The 19,794-nt window shown below is 38.8% G+C and overlaps 1 protein-coding gene and 1 non-coding gene across 2 annotated transcripts; both read left to right on the forward strand.

Moving 5' to 3' along the window:
• The first annotated feature begins 516 nt into the window (after positions 1-516).
• LOC112447667 (U6 spliceosomal RNA) lies at positions 517-620 on the forward strand. The gene has a single exon (XR_003035846.1). It is a non-coding gene; the product is annotated as a U6 spliceosomal RNA (small nuclear RNA).
• Positions 621-13,399: 12,779 nt separating this feature from the next.
• On the forward strand, positions 13,400-14,374 carry OR2T3B (olfactory receptor family 2 subfamily T member 3B). Its single transcript, XM_002689130.1, has one exon. The coding sequence runs from the start codon at positions 13,400-13,402 to the stop codon at positions 14,372-14,374; it is 975 nt and encodes a 324-aa protein (XP_002689176.1).
• Positions 14,375-19,794: the final 5,420 nt, after the last annotated feature.

The following is a 19,794-nucleotide window of genomic DNA, read 5'->3' on the forward strand; positions in this document are numbered from 1 at the left end:
TATTTTAATTGGAGGTTAATTACTTTACAATATTGTATTCTTGACTATATTTTGTCAATTCCCCTATTTTCTATGTTTATTAGGAAAAGCAAAAGTGTTTTTCTTGAATCTTTTATATAACACTTATAAAAAGGACATACAGATGGACAATAAGCACAAGAAAAGATGTCCAACATCACTAGTTATTTTTGTTGTTGTTCAGTGCTCAGTCATGTCCAACTCTTTGAAATTCCATGCACTGCACAATGCCAGGCTCCCCTGTCCTTCACCATCTCCCAGAGCTTGCTCAAACTCATGTCCATTGAGTCAGTGATCTCACCCTTTGTCATCCCGTTCTCCTTCTGCCTTCAATCTTTCCCAGCATCAGGACCTTTTCCAATGAGTTGGCTCTTCTCATCAGTTGGCCAAAGTTTTGGAGCTTCAGCTTCAGCATCAGTCCTTCCAATGAATATTCAGAGTTGATTTCCTTTAGGAAATCAAAGTTATTAGAGAAATGCAAATCAAAGCTACAGTGAGGTGCTCACTTCGGCAGCACATACACTAAAATTGGAATGATACAAAGATTAGCATGGCCCCTGCGCAAGGATGACATGCAAATTCATGAAGCGTTCCATATTTTTTAAAGAGAACTCCACAAACTGCCAGAATACAGAAAGGACACCACAAACTAGCAATATAAACAAGATGAAGAGACAGAGGAATACCCACCAGGTAAAGGAACAGGATAAATGCCCACCAAACCAAACAAAAGAGGAAAAGATAGGGAATCTACCTGATAAAGAATTCTGAATAATGATAGTGAAAATGATCCAAAATCTTGAAATAAAAATGGAATCACAGATAAATAGCCTGGAGACAAAGATTGAGAAGATGCAAGAAAGGTTTAACAAGGACCTAGAAGAAATAAAAAAGAGTCAATATATAATGAATAATGCAATAAATGAGATCAAAAACACTCTGGAGGCAACAAATAGTAGAATAATGGAGGTAGAAGATAGGATTACTGAAGTAGAAGATAGAATGGTAGAAATAAATGAATCAGAGAGGAAAAAAGAAAAACGAATTAAAAGAAATGAGGACAATCTCAGAGACCTCCAGGACAATATTAAATGCTCCAACATTCTAATCATAGGAGTCCCAGAAGAAGAAGACAAAAAGAAAGACCATGAGAAAATAATTAAGGAGATAATAGTTGAAAACTTCCCTAAAATGGGGAAGGAAATAATCACCCAAGTCCAAGAAACCCAGAGAGTCCCAAACAGGATAAACCCAAGGCGAAACACCCCAAGACACATATTAATCAAATTAACAAAGATCAAACACACAGAACAAATATTAAAAGCAGCAAGGGAAAAACAAATAACACACAAGGGGATTCCCATAAGGGTAACAGCTGATCCTTCAATAGCAACTCTTCAGGCCAGGAGGGAATGGCAAGACATACTTAAAGTGATGAAAGAAGATAACCTAGAGCCCAGATTACTATACCCCGCAAGGATCTCATTCAAATATGAAGGAGAAATCAAAAGCTTTTCAGACAAGCAAAAGCTGAGAGAATTCAGCACCACCAAACCAGCTCTCCAACAAATGCTAAAGGATCTTCTCTAGACAGGAAACACAAAAAGGGTGTATAAACTCAAACCTAAAACAATTAAGTAAATGGCAACAGGATCATACTTATCAATAATTACCTTAAACGTAAATGGGTTGAATGCCCCAACCAAAAGACAAAGACTGGCTGAATGGATACAAAAACAAGACCCCTATATATGTTGTCTACAAGAGACCCACCTCAAAACAAGGAACACATACGGACTGAAAGTGAAAGGCTGGAAAAAAATATTCCATGCAAATAGAGTCCAAAAGAAAGCAGGAGTAGCAATACCCATATCAGATAAAATAGACTTTAAAACAAAGGCTGTGAAAAGAGTCAAAGAAGGACACTACATAATGAGCAAAGGATCAATCCAAGAAGAAGATATAACAATTATAAATATATATGCACCCAACATAGGAGCACCGCAATATGTAAGACAAATGCTAACAAGTATGAAAGGGAAAATAAACAATAACACAATAATAGTGGGAGACTTTAATACCCCACTCACACCTATGGATAGATCAACTAAACAGAAAATTAACAAAGAAACACAAACTTTAAATGATACAATAGACCAGTTAGACCTAATTGATATCTATAGGACATTTCACCCCAAAACAATGAATTTCACCTTTTTCTCAAGCGCAAACAGAACCTTCTTCAGGATAGATCACATCCTGGGCCATAAATCTAGCCTTAGTAAATTTTTAAAAAATGAAATCATTCCAAGCATCTTTTCTGACCATAATGCAGTAAGATTAGATCTCAATTATAGGAGAAAAACTATTAAAAATTCCAACATATGGAGCCTGAACAACACGCTGCTGAATAACCAACAAATCACAGAAGAAATCAAAAAAGAAATCAAATCTGCATAGAAATGAATGAAAATGAAAACGAACAACCCAAAACCTGTGGGACACAGTAAAAGCAGTCCTAAGGGGAAAGTTCATAGCAATACAGGCATACCTCAAGAAGCAAAAAAAAAGTCAAATAAATAACCTAACTCTACACCTAAAGCAACTAGAAAAGGAAGAAATGAAGAACCCCAGGGTTAGTAGAAGGAAAGAAATCTTAAAAATAAGGGTAAAAATAAATGCAAAAGAAACAAAAGACCATAGCAAAAATCAACAAAGCCAAAAGCTGGTTCTTTGAAAGGATAAATAAAATTGACAAACCATTAGCCAGATTCATCAAGAAACAAAGGGAGAAAAATCAAATCAATAAAATTAGAAATGAAAATGGAGAGATCACAACAGACAACACAGAAATACAAAGGATCATAAGAGACTACTATCAGCAATTATATGCCAATAAAATGAACAACGTGGAAGAAATGGACAAATTCTTAGAAAAGTATAACTTTCCAAAACTGAACCAGGAAGAAATAGAAAATCTTAACAGACCCATCACAAGCACGAAAATTGAAAAAGTAATAAGAAATCTTCCAGCAAACAAAAGCCCACGTCCAGACGGCTTCACAGCTGAATTCTACCAAAAATTTAGAGAAGAGCTAACACCTATCCTACTCAAACTCTTCCAGAAAATTGCAGAGGAAGGTAAACTTCCAAACTCATTCTATGAGGCCACCATCACCCTAATACCAAAACCTGACAAAGATGCCACAAAAAAAAGAAAACTACAGGCCAATATCACTGATGAACATAGATGCAAAAATCCTTAACAAAATTCTAGCAATCAGAATCCAACAACACATTAAAAAGATCATACACCATGACCAAGTGGGCTTTATCCCAGGGATGCAAGGATTCTTCAATATCTGCAAATCAATCAATGTAATACACCACATTAACAAATTGAAAAATAAAAACCATATGATTATCTCAATAGATGCAGAGAAAGCCTTTGACAAAATTCAACATCCATTTATCATAAAAACTCTCCAGAAAGCAGGAATAGAAGGAACATACCTCAACATAATAAAAGCTATATATGACAAACCCACAGCAAACATTATCCTCAATGGTGAAAAACTGAAAGCATTTCCCCTAAAGTCAGGAACAAAACAAGGGTGCCCACTCTCACCACTAGTATTCAACATAGTTTTGGGAGTTTTGGCCACAGCAATCAGAGCAGAAAAAGAAATAAAAGGAATCCAAATTGGAAAAGAAGAAGTAAAACTCTCACTGTTTGTAGATGACATGATATTCTATATAGAAAACCCTAAAGACTCCACCAGAAAATTACTAGGGCTAATCAATGAATATAGTAAAGTTGCAGGATATAAAATCAACACACAGAAGTCCCTTGCATTCCTATACACTAATAATGAGAAAATAGAAAGAGAAATTAAAGAAACAATTCCATTCACTATTGCAACGAAAAGAATAAAATACTTAAGAATATATCTACCTAAAGAAACTAAAGACCTATATATAGAAAACTATAAAACACTGGTGAAAGAAATCACAGAGGACACTAATAGATGGAGAAATATACCATGTTCATGGATTGGAAGAATCAATATAGTGAAAATGAGTATACTACCCAAAGCAATCTATAGATTCAATGCAATCCCTATCAAGCTACCAACGGTATTTTTCACAGAGCTAGAACAAATACTTTCACAATTTGTATGGAAATACAAAAAACCTCGAATAGTCAAAGCAATCTTGAGAAAGAAGAATGGAACTGGAGGAATCAACCTACCTGACTTCAGGCTCTACTACAAAGCCACAGTTATCAAGACAGTATGGTACTGGCACAAAGACAGAAATATAGATCAATGGAACAAAATAGAAAGACCAGAGATAAAACCATGCACCTATGGACACCTTATCTTTGACAAAGGAGGCAAGAATATACAATGGAGAAAAGATAATCTCTTTAACAAATGGTGCTGGGAAAACTGGTCAACCACTTGTAAAAGAATGAAACTAGAACACTTTCTAACACCATACACAAAAATAAACTCAGAATGGATTAAAGATCTAAATGTAAGACCAGAAAATATAAAACGCTTAGAGGAGAACATAGGCAAAACACTCTCTGACATACATCACAGCAGGATCCTCTATGACCCACCTCCCAGAATATTGGAAATAAAAGCAAAAATAAACAAATGGGACCTAATTAAAATTAAAAGCTTCTGTACAACAAAAGAAACTATAAGCAAGGTGAAAAGACAGCCTTCCAAATGGGAGAAAATAATAGCAAATGAAGCAACTGACAAACAACTAATCTCAAAAATATACAAGCAACTCCTACAGCTCAATTCCAGAATAATGAATGACCCAATCAAAAAAAAGGGGAGCAAAGAACTAAATAGACATTTCTCCAAAGAAGACATACAGATGGCTAACAAACACATGAAAAGATGCTCAACATCACTCATTATCAGAGAAATGCAAATCAAAACCACAATGAGGTACCATTTCACACCAATCAGAATGACTGCGATCCAAAAGTCTACAAGCAATAAATGCTGGAGAGGGTGTGGAGAAAAGGGAACCCTCTTACACTCTTGGTGGGAATGCAAACTAGTACAGCCACTATGGAGAACAGTGTGGAAATTCCTTTAAAAACTGGAAACAGAACTGCCTTATGACCCAGCAATCCCACTGCTGGGCATACACACTGAGGAAACAAGAATTGAAAGAGACACGTGTTGTACCCCAATGTTCATCACAGCACAGTTTATAATAGCCAGGACGTGGAAGCAACCTAGATGTCCATCAGCAGATGAATGGATAAGAAAGCTGTGGTACATATACACAATGGAGTATTACTCAGCCATTAAAAAGAATACATTTGAATCAGTTCTAATGAGGTGGATGAAACTGGAGCCTATTATACAGAGTGAAGTAAGCCAGAAAGAAAAACACCAATACAGTATACTAACGTATATATATGGAATTTAGAAAGATGGTAATGATAACCCGGTATGCGAGACAGCAAAAGAGACACTGATGTATAGAACAGCCTTTTGGACTTTGTGGGAGAGGGAGAGGGTGGGATGATTTGGGAGAATGGCATTGAAACATGTTTAATATCATATAAGAAATGAATCACCAGTCCAGGTTCGATGCATGACACGGGATGCTTGGGGCTGGTGCACTGAGATGACCCAGAGGGATGGTATGGGGAGGGAGGTGGGAGGGGGGTTCAGGATTGGAAACACATGTACACTTGTGGTGGATTCATGTTGATGTATGGCAAAACCAACACAATATTATAGAGTAAAAAATAATAAATAAATAAAAGAATTCTCCAGGAAAAAAAAAAAATATGCTAAGCATCACTACTTATTAAAGAAACACCTATCAAAACTCCAGTGAGGCATAACCTCAAATCAGACAGAATGGCAACCATGAAAAAGTCTACAAATGATAAATTCTGGAGAGGGTGTGGAGAAAAAAGAACCTCCATACACTGTTGGTGGAAATGTACAATGGTGCTGCCATATGGAGGAAAGTCTGGAGGTTCCTTGTTGTTGTTGTTCAGTTGCCCAGTCGTGTTGAAGTTTCTTCGACCCCATGGACAGCAGCATGCCAGGCCTCCCTGTCCCTCACCATCTCTCAGAATTTGCCCAAGTTCATGTTCATTGCATCAGTGATTGCCATCCAGCCATCTCATCCTCTGACTCCTTCTCCTTCTGCTCTCAATCTTTCCCAGCATCAGGGACTTTTCCAATGAGTCATCTGTTTGCATCAGATGACCAAGATACTGGAGCTTCAGCTTCTGCATCAGTCTTTCTAGTGAATATTCAGGGTTGATTTCCCTCAAGATTGACTGGTTTGACCTCCTTGCTGTCCAAGGGACTTTTAGGAGTCTTCTCCAGCACCACAGTTCAAAAGCATCAATTCTTTGGTGTTCTGCCTTCTTTATGGTCCAACTCTCACAACCATATGTGACCACTGGGAAGACCACAGCCTTGACTAAACGAACCTTTGTCGGCAGGATAATGTCTTTGCTTTTCAACATACTAGCTAGGTTTGTCATTGCTTTCCTGCCAAGAAACAATCGTCTTCTTATTTCATGGCTGCAGTCACCATCCACAAGGAATTTGGAAGGTTCCTTAGTAAATTAAAAATAGAGTTATATATGAGGGCTTTCCTGGTGGCTCAACAGTAAAGAATCCACCTGTAATGCAAGAGGTGTGGAGATGAGGATTCAATCCCTGGGTCAGGAAGATCCCTTGGAAGACGATGGCAATTCACATCAGTATTCTTGCCAGGAAAATTGCGTGGACAGAGGAGCTTGGTGAGCTATACTCCATTAGAGTCACAGAGTCAGACATGGCTGAGCAACTAAGCAATAAGTGCAAGCGCAGAGTTATATGTGATCCAGCAATCTCACTCCTGAGCATACATCTGAAAAGATGAAAACTAATTGGAAAAGATACATGCACCCCAATGTTCATAAGCAGCACTATTAACATAGCCAAGACATAGAAGAAACTTAAATGTCCATCAACATATGAATTATATAAAGATAATTGTTATATATCCATCTATATGGGGCTTCCCTGGTGGCTCAGTGGTAAAGAATCTACCTAAAATGCAGGGTACTGCCTGCACTGAAGGAGATGTGGGTTCAATTCCTGGGCCAAAAAGATCCCTTAGAGAAGGAAACAGCATCTAACTCCAATATTCTTGCCTGGAAAATCCCTTGGACTGAGGAGTCTGGCAGATTACAGTCCATGGGGTCACAAGAGTCAGTCATGAATTAGTGACTAAACCACTGTGTGTGTGTGTGTGTGTGTGTGTGTATTTATTTATTTATATTTATATACATATATGCATATACACATCTATATCTATATATCTATGTGCTGTGCCATGCTTAGTCACTCAGTCATGTTCCACTCTTTGTGGCCCCATGGACTGCAGCCAGCCAGGCTTCTCTGTCCATGGGGATTCTCCAGAAAAGAATACTGAAGTGGGTTACCATGCCTTCCTCCTGGGGATCTTCCCAACCCAGGGATCAAACACAGGTCTCCCTCATTGCAGGCGGATTCTTTACCACTGAAGGGAAGCCTTATTTATATCTATATACAATAGAATACTACTCAGCCATAAAAAGAATGAAATACTGCCATTTGCAGCAACATGGATGAACCTAGAGATTATATTACAATACTAAGTGAAATACATAAGAAAGAGAAAGGCAAATATATGATATTATTTATATGTGATTGCATGGATCAAAACAAGCTGCACACTGTTTACAATAGCCAGGACATGGAAGCAACCTAGATGTCCATTGGTCAACAAATGGATAAGAAAGCTGTGGTACATATACACAATGGAATATTACTCAGCCATTAAAAGGATGCATTTTAAACAGTTCTAATGAGGTGGAATATTATACAGCGTGAAGTAAGTCAGAAAGAAAAACACCAATACAGTATACTAACACATATATATGGAATTTAGAAAGATGGTAACAATGACCCTGTATGCAAGACAGCAAAAGAGACACTGATGTAAAGAACAGTCCTTCAGACTCTGTGGGAGAAGGCGAGGGGGGGATGATTTGAGAGAATGGCATTGAAACACGTATATTATCATATGTGAAACAGATCGGCAGTCAAGGTTTGATGCATGAGACAGGGTGCTAGGGGCTGGTGCACTGGAATGACCCTGAGGGATGGGATGGGGAGGGAGGTGGGAGGGGGATTCAGGATGGGGAAACATGTACACCCATGGCTGATTCATGTCAATGTATGGCAAAAAAAAAGCACAATATTGTAAAGTAATTAGCCTCCAATTAAAATAAATAAATTTTTTTGAAAAAAGAACATGGAAGCGAGCTAGATGTCCATCAACAGATGAATGGATAAATAAGCTGTGGTACATATACACAATGGAGTATTACTCAGCCATAAAACAGAACACATTTGAGTTGGTTCTGATGAGTTGGATGAAACTAAACCTATTATAGACAGTTAAGTAAGTCAGAAAGAGAAAGATAATTGTTGTATTCTAATGCATATATACAGAATCTAGAAAAATGGTACTGAAGAATTTGTTTACAGGGCAGCAATGGAGAAACAGGCATAGATAATAGACTTGTGGACATGGGGAGAGGGTGAGATCTATGGAAAGAGTAACATGGAAACTTTTATTACCATGTGTAAAATAGATAGCCAACGGAAATTTGCTGTATGGCTCAGGAAACTCAAACAGGGGCTCTGTATCAATCTAAGGTGGTGGGATGGGGCAGGAGATGGGAGTGAGGTTCAAAAGGGAGAGGATATAAGTATACCTATGGCTGATTCGTGTTGAGGTTTGACAGAAAACAACAAAATTCTGTAAAGCAATTATCCTTCATTAAAAAAATAAATTAAAAAAAAAAAAGCTGCAGAAAATTTTTAAAGAGATGGGAGCACCAGATCACTTTACCTGCTTCCTGAGAAACCTCTATTCAGGTCAAGAAATAACAATTAGAAGTGGACGTGGAAAAGTGGGCTGGTTCAAATTTGGGAATGGAGTACGCCAAGGCTGTATATTGTCACCCTGTTTATTTAACTTAGATTCAGAGTACATCATGCAAAATCCTGGGTTGGATGAATCACAAGCTGAAATCAAGATTGCTGGGTGAAATATTAATAATCTCAAATATGCAGATGATGCCATCCTAATGGCAGAAATCAAAGAGGAACTAAAAAGCCTCTTAATGAGGATGAAAGAGGAGAGTGAAAAAGCTGGTTTGAAACCCAACATTCAAAAAACTAATATTATGGCATCTGGTCCCATCTCTTCATGGCAAATAGATGGGGAAAAAGTGAAAACAGTGGCAGATATTATTTTCTTTGGCTCCAAAATCACTGTAGACAATGGCAGCAGTCCTAAAAGTAGAAGACAATCGCTCCTCGGAAGAAAAGCTATGACAAACCTAGTTGGCATATTAAAAGGCAGAGATATCACTTTACTGAAAAAGGTCTGTCTAGTCAAAGCTATGGTTTTTCCAGTAGTCATGCATGGATGTGAATTGGACCATTAAGAAGGCTTAACAGCGAAGAATTAACGCTTTCAAACTGTGGTATTGGAGGAGACTTGTGAGTCACTTAAAGAGCAAGGAGATCAAACCAGTCAACCCTAAGGGAGATCTACCCTGAATATTCATTGGAAGGACTGATGCTGAAGCTGAAGCTCCAGTTCCTTGACTACCTGATGCAAAGAGCCAACTCATTGGAAAAGGTCCTGATGCTGTTAAAGATTGAAGGCAAATGGAGAAAGGGGTGGCAGAGGAAGAAATAGTTAGATAGCATCATCGACTCAGTGGACATGAATTTGAGCAGACTCTGGGAAACAGGGGAAGACAGGGCAGCCTGGCATGCTACAGCTCATTGGGTCACAAAACTTAGCAACTGAACAATAGCAATAAGCCTCCATTGTATACTCAAGGTAAGACTAGATCATAAGACCTTGGAAATGTCTGTGAAACTATCACATCAGGAAAAGCTCAAAGAAATAATGCTCCCAACTTCACTCTTATTTTTGTAATTTGAATGAGATTCCTGTTCTTGTGAAGCTTTAACCTAGATCCACAAATTGAAGGTGTTTCTGGGATACATAGTATGCAACCTTAGATAGGAGTGGGTAATCACAAGGGGACAATAAATACTGCCCTTGATATTGACCAGGTCACAGCCTGTGTTTCAACACATCACACCAAATCTATTATTCTTAATCTATGAAAACAGATAACCTCACTTTGATAGTAACAACTTACTTTCTTTTAGGGATTTGTAATCTCAAACATTTTAAATCAATTCTGGGTCAAGTTCTGTCTCAGATGTGTATGTTCTTCTGCCTGATACTGCCTTTCTGAAAATCAGAATTATTTTTACAAAGAGAGAGTGAGAGAGCATTCTAAACAAATATCAAGTAAGAAAATGTGATTTGAAACTGGAAAACATACTGCTGAGCTTAAAAAAAAAAAAAAAAAAAAAGCCCTGCAATATCTTATGAAAAAGATTTGCTTTTTAATAGCTGTAGCACCTAAATGGCAAACATGTTCAACCCCCATTGAAAATTCCTTTTGGCTTGCCAGTCTTGTTAGTTTTTATGCTTATTCAACAATGCAAAGGACTAAACAACAGTAATTTATCTCAATTCCCTCATGTGAAGAAACTGATGATGTAACTTTTGCACTCTGTCTTCTGAATTTAAGCCTGATTGCCTGGCCTTGGAATGGTAAAAGCCGCTTCATTCAGCTTTTGTGTATCAGTTACTCTCTGGTAGAGAAGATGAAGTGAAACAAAACGTATGTGTTTTAAATGCTGTGTTTGTCTTTTTGATGGAATGTGTTTTTTTAACATCTCTTCAGAACACTTTAAAGGTACAAACAAAAAAGGAGCAAATATGTCTGGTTACAGTTATTAATCTCTTATGTAATTCTGACTTTCAATTTCATGAAATCCCAGATTTTTTTTAACCAAGTACATTACAATATACTTTGCTTCACACTTCCATGTGTCTTAGTTACTATGTGATATTTTTTCTCTGAAAATTTCTCTAACCTGGTGTGTAGCAACTCTGATATTGATCAGACCCTAGTCAGTTATGGAGCTCCTAACCTTTCCATAAACTATAACTGAACTCTATTCTTAATTTAATGATTTTAGGACAACTACGTCAAGCATGACTTAAGCAATTCAACCAGGATATTAAAAATGGAAATATTCAGGGAGAGCAGTTATTGAGCAAACCTGCTGGTCTGTAGCGGAGAAAGCAATGGCACCCCACTCCAGTACTCTTGCCTGGAAAACCCCATGGACGGCGGAGCCTGGTGGGCTGCAGTCCATGGGGTCGCTAAGAGTCGGACACGACTGAGTGACTTCCCTTTCACTTTTCACTTTCATGCATTGGAGAAGGAAATGGCAACCCACTCCAGTGTTCTTTCCTGGAGAATCCCAGGGACAGGGGAGCCTGGTGGGCTTCCCATCTATGGGGTCGAACAGAGTCGGACACGACTGAAGAGACTTAGCAGCAGCTGGTCTGTAGAGAGGGTTTCCCAGGTGGTGCTAGTGGTAAAGAAACCATCTGTCAATATAGGAGCTGAATTTAAGCCTGAATTTAAGCTGAATTTAAGCCTGAATTTAAGCTGAATAAAATGCAGGTTTGATTCCCAGGTCAGGAAGATCCCCTGGAGGAGGGCATCACAATCCACTTGAGTATTCTTGCCTGGAGAATCCCATGGACAGAAGAGCCTGGTGAGCTGCAGTCCATAGGGTCACAAAGAATCAGACATGACTGAAGCAACTTAGCATGCATGCATGAAATTTACTAGTTTCCTGATTAAACTAAAATACAAGATCAGTATATTGGGTTTTAAGGCTGTAGCTTTGTGTGTGGTACCCAACTGCTTCATATTGCTATATATGTTCCAAACCATTTCACTCCATTCATTCATTCGTTAACTATACATATACATAGAATACATAATAATTTTGACACTGTTTTCAGGGAATAAATGGCATCAACTAAAGGAAAAATAATTATTTAATGCATGTTTCAATTAGACAGTTGCTATTTAGGAAATCTATAGCTTTTGGTTTTGTGATTTCTTATAAAAATCATTTCTCTGTATGAAACATTAAATGCTTTAACCCTGCTTTGGTGTTATGAGAGGGACCAGGTAGCATGTTGCTGACCTCCTGTCTTACACCATGTACCCTGTGTCTTCCTCCCCTGTACACGATCTGCACCCCGAGTGGCCTTCTCCTATCACCATATCTGCACACCACCTGCCATACTGCATTGTACTGGGGTTTGCAACTTGAATGCCATCTTGCCCTGCACATGCTATGCACCCCGAATATTCTCTTACACTGTGCAAGATGAACATCCTCATGCTCTGCACCAGGTTTGCATCCCAAATGTCCTGTCCTGCACTGTCTGCTCCTTGAGTGCCCTTCAGCCCAGTACGATGTCTGAACATCATATTCTTGCCCCCCTGTTCTGCACCAGATCACCAACTTTACTGCCCTCCTCACTCTGTAAAAGGCCTTATACTGAGTATCCTCTTGTCCTGCATCAGATCTGCAACCCTTTTGGCCTCCTGAACTATACAAAGCTGGCACACAAGTACCTCTTATCTGTACAAGGTCTGTGCACCTTCTGCCCTCGTTCCCTCCCCTAGGTCTGCACCCTGAACCGCAATCCACAGGCGAGCTAAACACTGTCTGTTTTGATGCTCCTGGTGGTCCTGCTTCTGGAGCTTCATTGAGAAAAGAATGGTTGGATAAACTGAAATTTTTTAGCAATGAAAGGGGAGTTAATAGAGATGTATCAGGGGAGAAAATATTTAAGATTACAAGTTCTCAGTGAACTTCAGTTATATTAGAATCATTAACAATATTAGTGTTGACATTAGCATCATCTTTCATCACTGATTTCTGCATGGCCTACTGTGTCCAAAAGTGGAGTGGGAGCGTCATTAGATGACTTCATTTAACACTCACATTGTGTTACAGACTTAACCTGTGTTTCATACTTTAGCATTCTAATCATCCCATGAGATAAGCCCTTTTATATTCTCAGCTTGGAGAAAAAATAAACAAGATTTACTGACTGTAAACAATTTGTCTATTTGTAGAGTTGTCACCCCCCCAAGTTTGTTTCATAATCTATTCTAGGCTTATGGCCAATATGCAACCTGGCCTCTTAGAGAACTTAGCTTTTAATTCTATATCAGTATAACTTCATATTTGAAAAAATAGTTCAAAGTACTTTTCTTATTGAAAAAATGATTAAGAAATCATATGCATGTGAAATATCTGAAAACAATGACTCATTTCTTCCTCAGATGAAAACTATAACCAAGACCATGTATTCAGAGAATCAAACTTCACAGAATCAAACGTTGAATACTGATTTCATCCTTGTGGGGCTCTTTGGTGAAACCAAACATGCCTTCCTCCTCTACACTGCGACCCTCATCTTCTTCCTGATGGCCCTAGCTGGGAACGCTCTCCTCATCATCCTCGTCCACATGGAGCCCCGCCTGCACACCCCCATGTACTTCTTCATCAGCCAGCTCTCCCTCATGGACCTCATGTACATATCTGTGACTGTGCCCAAGATGCTCCTGGGCCAGGTGACAGGAGATCATACAATCTCTCCCTCAGGTTGTGGGATCCAGATGTTCTTCTATCTGACTCTCGCTGGAGCTGAATTTTTTCTCCTGTCTGCCATGGCCTACGACCGATATGCTGCTATGTGCAGACCTCTCCATTATGCTCTGCTGATGAACCAGAGGGTCTGTGAATGCCTGGTGTCTGGATGCTGGTTCCTAGGAATGGTGGATGGTTTGTTGCTCACACCCATAGCCATGAGCTTCCCCTTTTGTCATTCCAGAAAAATCCTGAGTTTCTTCTGTGAGGCTCCTGCCTTGATGAAGCTCTCCTGCTCTGATATCTCCCTCTACAAGATGGTAATGTACCTGTGCTGTGTTCTCATGCTTCTCATCCCCACTGTGGTCATCTCAAGCTCATATGCCCTCATTCTGCACCTCATCCACAGAATGAGTTCATCAGAGAGCCGCAGGAAAGCCTTTGCCACCTGCTCCTCTCACATGATTGTAGTGTTGCTCTTCTTTGGTGCTGCGATTTACACCTACATGCTTCCTAGTTTCTACCACACAGCTAAGCAGGACATGATGGTATCAGCCTTTTATACCATCATCACCCCTGTGCTGAACACCCTCATTTACAGCCTCCGGAATAAGGATGTCACAGGGGCTCTGAGGAGCAAGATGCAGTCAGGGCTGAGCCTAAGAAAAGTTGTAAAGAAGAAAACCTGAGGATGACCATATATTTTTCCCCTATTATATTATTCCTCCCATCCCTATTTCTCCTCTCCTTTGTCACCTGTTTCCAGGGCCGCAAACACTGAGCCCAGTAATCACTTTCTTCTTTCTTAGGCATGTGATATTTCTTCTCCATATGATTTACCTATCATAATTTATCTCATTATATTCAATGTCTTTGTACTCCATTTGTCTGTGATATGATAGCTGTCATAAAGAAAACTGCACATAGTGCCTTTTTATCTGCTCTCATATCCCAAGTTTATTGATCATTTTAGTATGAATTGTGTGACATTTTTAGCTTTCCCAAATCCTTTCAATTGCTTACATATATCGTTTTTTAGACAGGGAAAGAAAAACTTCTTAATCAAGTTACTTGTAAGACTAAGTGGCATGGTATACACAGACAGCCCTAACACCTGCTCCAAGCTGTGAGTTGTCCTTCTATCTCTATAAATCCTAGTCTCTTGTTTGCCTTAAGGGGTGGAGGTGTGAGAGACGGTGTAGAACCATAAGGACCCCCAGCTAAATCTTAGATTTGCTACTTAGAAGCTCTTAGGAGCTGATTATGCCACCACTGCGTTGTTTTCTCTCCACTAAAATAGAACTAGCAATATAGGCATCATCATGGAGTTCTGAATGTTAAGCGAATTTAATTCATTTGCCCAGTGCAGGGCCTGGCCCCTTGAAAGGTCTAGATAAATAGTTACCCTTTCTAAGGTGTGACAGATCAAGATGACTTTGCCCATGACTCTGCCCCTGTGTGTCTGTTCCACATCTTCATAGATAAGAGGGAGCCAGTGCAGACTCTCTGTCACCTGAGAGGAGCTCGTTAGCTGTCTGCTGAATTAAACTACAGCATTTCTGGTATTTTTTTCATCTTCCAATTGGGCAGTTTCTTGGAAGTATTTGATTAAATTGTAAAACCATATTACATTAGTGTCAAGTCACAAATGTATGTTTTTCAAATATCATTTGATATAAATGATGTAAATGCCATTCTGTCAAACTCTCTGAAAAGCAGCTGTTCCTAGATTCTTGAATCATTTAATTGCTGATTATATCTTGATGGATTACCTTCTATGTTACACATAGTCTGCAATTTCTAAGAGACACAACAGTGGCCAGAACACAAGCCCCTACTTCAAGGAGTTTATTTGTTAGTGGAGGAGAGAGCTGTGTAGACATCAGTGCCCAGTCACAAGAACTATGAGATGACTGCACCCAGAAAGCCCTGTAGCATCTAGATGGGAAGCCCAGATTTGAGCGGTTATCCTAAAGATCATAATCATGTAAAGAGACAAGAGAACATTTCAAAGAGATGACCAGCAAATGAACAGACATGACTATAAAAAAGGCACTGGAGATATCAGGAAACTATAAAGACCAAATTAAGCATAGCTTTACACTGAAATGAACAGGGAGCATGTAAAGAATATATATTTTATATATTAAATTAAATTTAACATATTAAATTAAATATACTAAATACATTAAAACAAGTTAAATTCACTCTGTATCAAATACAAAATATATTTTAACTTATCTTGTCATCATCCAATTACCAGTTACTCTAAATTTAGAGTAAACAGCATATATATCGCATTATCAGTTCAGTTCAGTCGCTCAGTCATTTCCGACTCTTGGCAGCCCCATGGACCGCAACACATCAGGCCTCCATGTCCATCATTAACTCCCAGAATTTACTCAAACTCATGTCCCTTGAGTCGGTGATGCCATCCAGTCATCTCAACCTTTGTCATCCCCTTCTTCTCCCGCCTTCAATCTTTCCCAGCATCAGGGTCTTTTCAAATGAGTCAGTTCTTTGCATCAGGTGGCCAAAGTATTGGAGTTTCAGCTTCAGCATCAGTCCTTCCAATGAATATTCAGGACTGATTTCCCTTAGGATGGACTGGTTTGATATCCTTGCAGTCCAAGGGACTCTCAAGAGTCTTCTCGAATGCCACAGTTCAAAAGCATCAATTCTTTGGTTCTCAGCTTTCTTTATAGTCCAAGTCTCACATCCATACGTGACTACTGGAAAAACCATAGCTTGACTAGATGGACATTTGTTGGCATAGTAATGTCTCTGCTTTTTAATATGCTGTCTAGGGTGATCATAACTTTTCTTCCAAGGAACAAGCATCTTTTAATTTCATAAGTTTAGTCAATATCTGCAGTGATTTTGGAGCCCAAAAAAATAAAATCTCTCACTGTTTCCACATCTATTTGTAATGAAGTGATGGGAACAGATGCCATGATCTAAGTTTTCTGGATGCTGAGTTTTAAGCCAGCTTTTTCACTCTCCTCTTTCACTTTCGTCAAGAGACTCTTAAGTTCTTCTTTGTTTTCTGCCATAAGGGTGCTATCATCTGCATATCTGAGGTTATTGATATTTCTCACAGCAATCTTGATTCCAGTTTGTGCTTCATCCACCCCAGTGTTTGTCATGATCTACACTGCATTTAACTTAAATAAGCAGGATGACACTATACAGCCTTGGCATACTCCTGTCCCGATTCGGAATCAGTCTGTTGTTCCATGTCCAGTTCCAACTGTTGCTTCCTGACCTGCATACAGATTTCTCAAGAGGCAGGTTAGATAGTATGGTATTCCCATCTCTTGAAGAATTTTCCACAGTTCGTTGTGGTCCACACCGTCAAAGGCTTTGGCATAGTCAATAAAGCAGAAACAGATGTTTTTCTGGAACTCTCTTGCTTTTTTGATGATTCAGTAGATGTTGGCAATTTGATCTCTGGTTCCTCTGCCTTTCCTAAATCCAGCTTGAACATCTGGAAGTTCATGGTTCACATATTGTTGAAGCCTGGCTGGGAGAATTTTGAGGATTACTTTACTAGCATCTGAGATGAGTGCAATTGTGTGGCAGTTTGAACATTATTTGGCATTGCCTTTCTTTGGGATTGGAATGAAAACTGACCTTTTCCAATCCTGTGGCCACTGCTGAGTATTCCAAATTTGCTGGCATAATGAGTGCAGCACTTTCACAGCATCATCTTTCAGGATTTGAAATAGCTCAACTGGAATTCCATCACCTCCACTAGCTTTGTTCATAGTGATGCTTCCTAAGGCCCACTTGACTTCGCATTCCAGGATGTCTGGCTCTAGGTGAGTGATCACGCCATCATGATTATCTGGATAGTGAGTATCTTTTTTGTACAGTTCTTCTGTGTATTCTTGCCACCTCTTCTCAATACCTTCTGCTTCTGTTAGGTTCATACTGTTTCTGTCCTTTATTGTGCCCATCTTTGCATGAACTGTTCTCTTGGTATCTCTAATTTTCTTGAAGAGATCTCGACTTTCCCATTCTATTGTTTTCCTCCTTTTCTTTGCACTGATCACTGAGGAAGGCTTTCTTACCTCTCCTTGCTATTTTTTGGAACTCTACATTCAAATGGGTGTATCTTTCCTTTTCTCATTTGCCTTTTGCTTCTCTTCTGTTCACAGCTATTTTGTAAGGCCTTCTCAGACAATCGTTTTGCCTTTTGCACTTCTTTTCCTTGGGGATGGTCTTGATCCCTGCCTCCTGTACAATGTCACAAACTTCCATCCATAGTTCATCAGGCATTTTATCAGATCTAATCCATTGAATCTATTTGTCACTTTCACTGTACGATCATAAGGGATTTGACTTGAGTCATACCTGAGTGGTTAAGTGGTTTTCCCTACTTTCTTCAATTTAAGTCTGAATATGGCAATAAAGATTTCATGGTCTGTGCCATAGTCAGCTCCCAGTCTTGTTTTTGCTGACTCTATAAAACTTCTCCATCTTTGGCTGCCAAGAATATAATCAATCTGATTTCAATATTGATCATCTGGCAATGTTCACATGTAGAGTCTTCTCTTGTGTTGTTGGAAGAGGGTGTTTGCTATGACCAGTGCGTTCTTGGCAAAACTCTATTAGCCTTTGCCCAGCTTCATTCTGTACTCCAAGACCAAATATGCCTGTTACTCCAGGTATTTCTTGACTCCCTACTTTTGCATTCCAGTACAATGAATTATATATAATTCATTAATATAAAATTAAATATATGTGCTAGTATATCAATTTTACAACATTTGTTCTAGTATTAGAATTTTGGAAATTGTAAAACGCAAGGACGGAAGCAAACATACCTAATAGAAAGTGGTTTGCTATTCTCAAGGAAGAGAAATGGAAATTAATTCTGAATTTAATAAAGAACAATTTGAAAAATTTCTGAATTATTTTCTTAAAATTTTTTCTCCTTCAGTATTTCCAGCTGCCACTTAATTGATATGTAGTACATTACATTCAAAAACTATAGCAAAATATTCTCCTGTTTAGTCTTCTATATTCTTCTAATCAATTCATTCTTCCAAAATAAAATTGTATTGTGAAAATTAACATTGCAAAAAGGTGTTTTGGTTTAAAGGTTATACTTTATGAAATGTATGTATAGCTACCACAAAGTGCCCATCCTCCACATATATAAGGAAAACTTCCTTCATACCTGAAGTCTTTATATCTGTTTATCTAACACCATTATTGCCTGAAAGGCAGCCACTGTCCTCAATTTTATTTAAAAAATAGATTTATGGTCTATTAATGTATACCTAACAACATTAATTGATTTCATTTATATATGGATGGATTATTTTCTTTATCAGTTCAGTTCAGTCGCTCAGTTCTGTCCAACTTTTTGCGACCCCAGGGACTGCAGCACACCAAGCTTCCCTGTCCATCACAAACTCCTGGGACTTGCTCAAACTCATGTCCACTGAGTCAGTGATGCCATCCAAACATCTCATCCTCTGTCATCCCCTTCTCCTCCTGTCTTCAGTCTTTCCCAGCATCACGGTCTTTTCCATTGAGTCAGCTCTTTGCATCAGGTGGCCAAAGTATTGGAGCTTCAGCTTCAGCATTAGTCCTTCCAATGAGTATTCAGTATTAATTTCCTTTAGATTTGACTGTTTTGATCTCCTTGCAACCCAAGGGACTCTCAAGAGTCTTCTCCAACACCACAGTTCAAAAGCATCAATTCTTCAACACTCAGCTTTTTTTATGGTCCAACTCTCACATCCATACACAACTACTGGAAAAACAATAGCTTTGGCTAGATGGATCTTTGTTGGCAAAGTAATGTCTCTGCTTTTTAATATGCCATCTAGGTTGGTCATAGCTCTTGTTCCAAGGAGCAAGCATCTTTTCATTTCATGGCTGCGGTCACCATCTGCAGTGACTTTGGAGCCCAAGAATATAAACTCTGTCATTGTTTTTATTGTTTCTCCAACTATTTGCCATGAAGTGATGAGACTGGATGCCAGGATCTTCATTTTTGGGGTACTGAGTTTTAAGCCAGCTTTTTCACTCACCTCTTGCACTTTAATCAAGAGGTTCTTTAGCTCCTCTTCACTTCCTGCCATAAGTGTGGGGT

Source organism: Bos taurus, chromosome 7, assembly GCF_002263795.3.
Source record: "Bos taurus isolate L1 Dominette 01449 registration number 42190680 breed Hereford chromosome 7, ARS-UCD2.0, whole genome shotgun sequence".
Taxonomy (NCBI): domain Eukaryota; kingdom Metazoa; phylum Chordata; class Mammalia; order Artiodactyla; family Bovidae; genus Bos; species Bos taurus.

Bases quoted from the DNA above. Each gene is read 5' to 3' on its own strand.
- OR2T3B (XM_002689130.1), top strand. From the start codon at position 13,400: ATGTATTCAGAGAATCAAACTTCACAGAATCAAACGTTGAATACTGAT.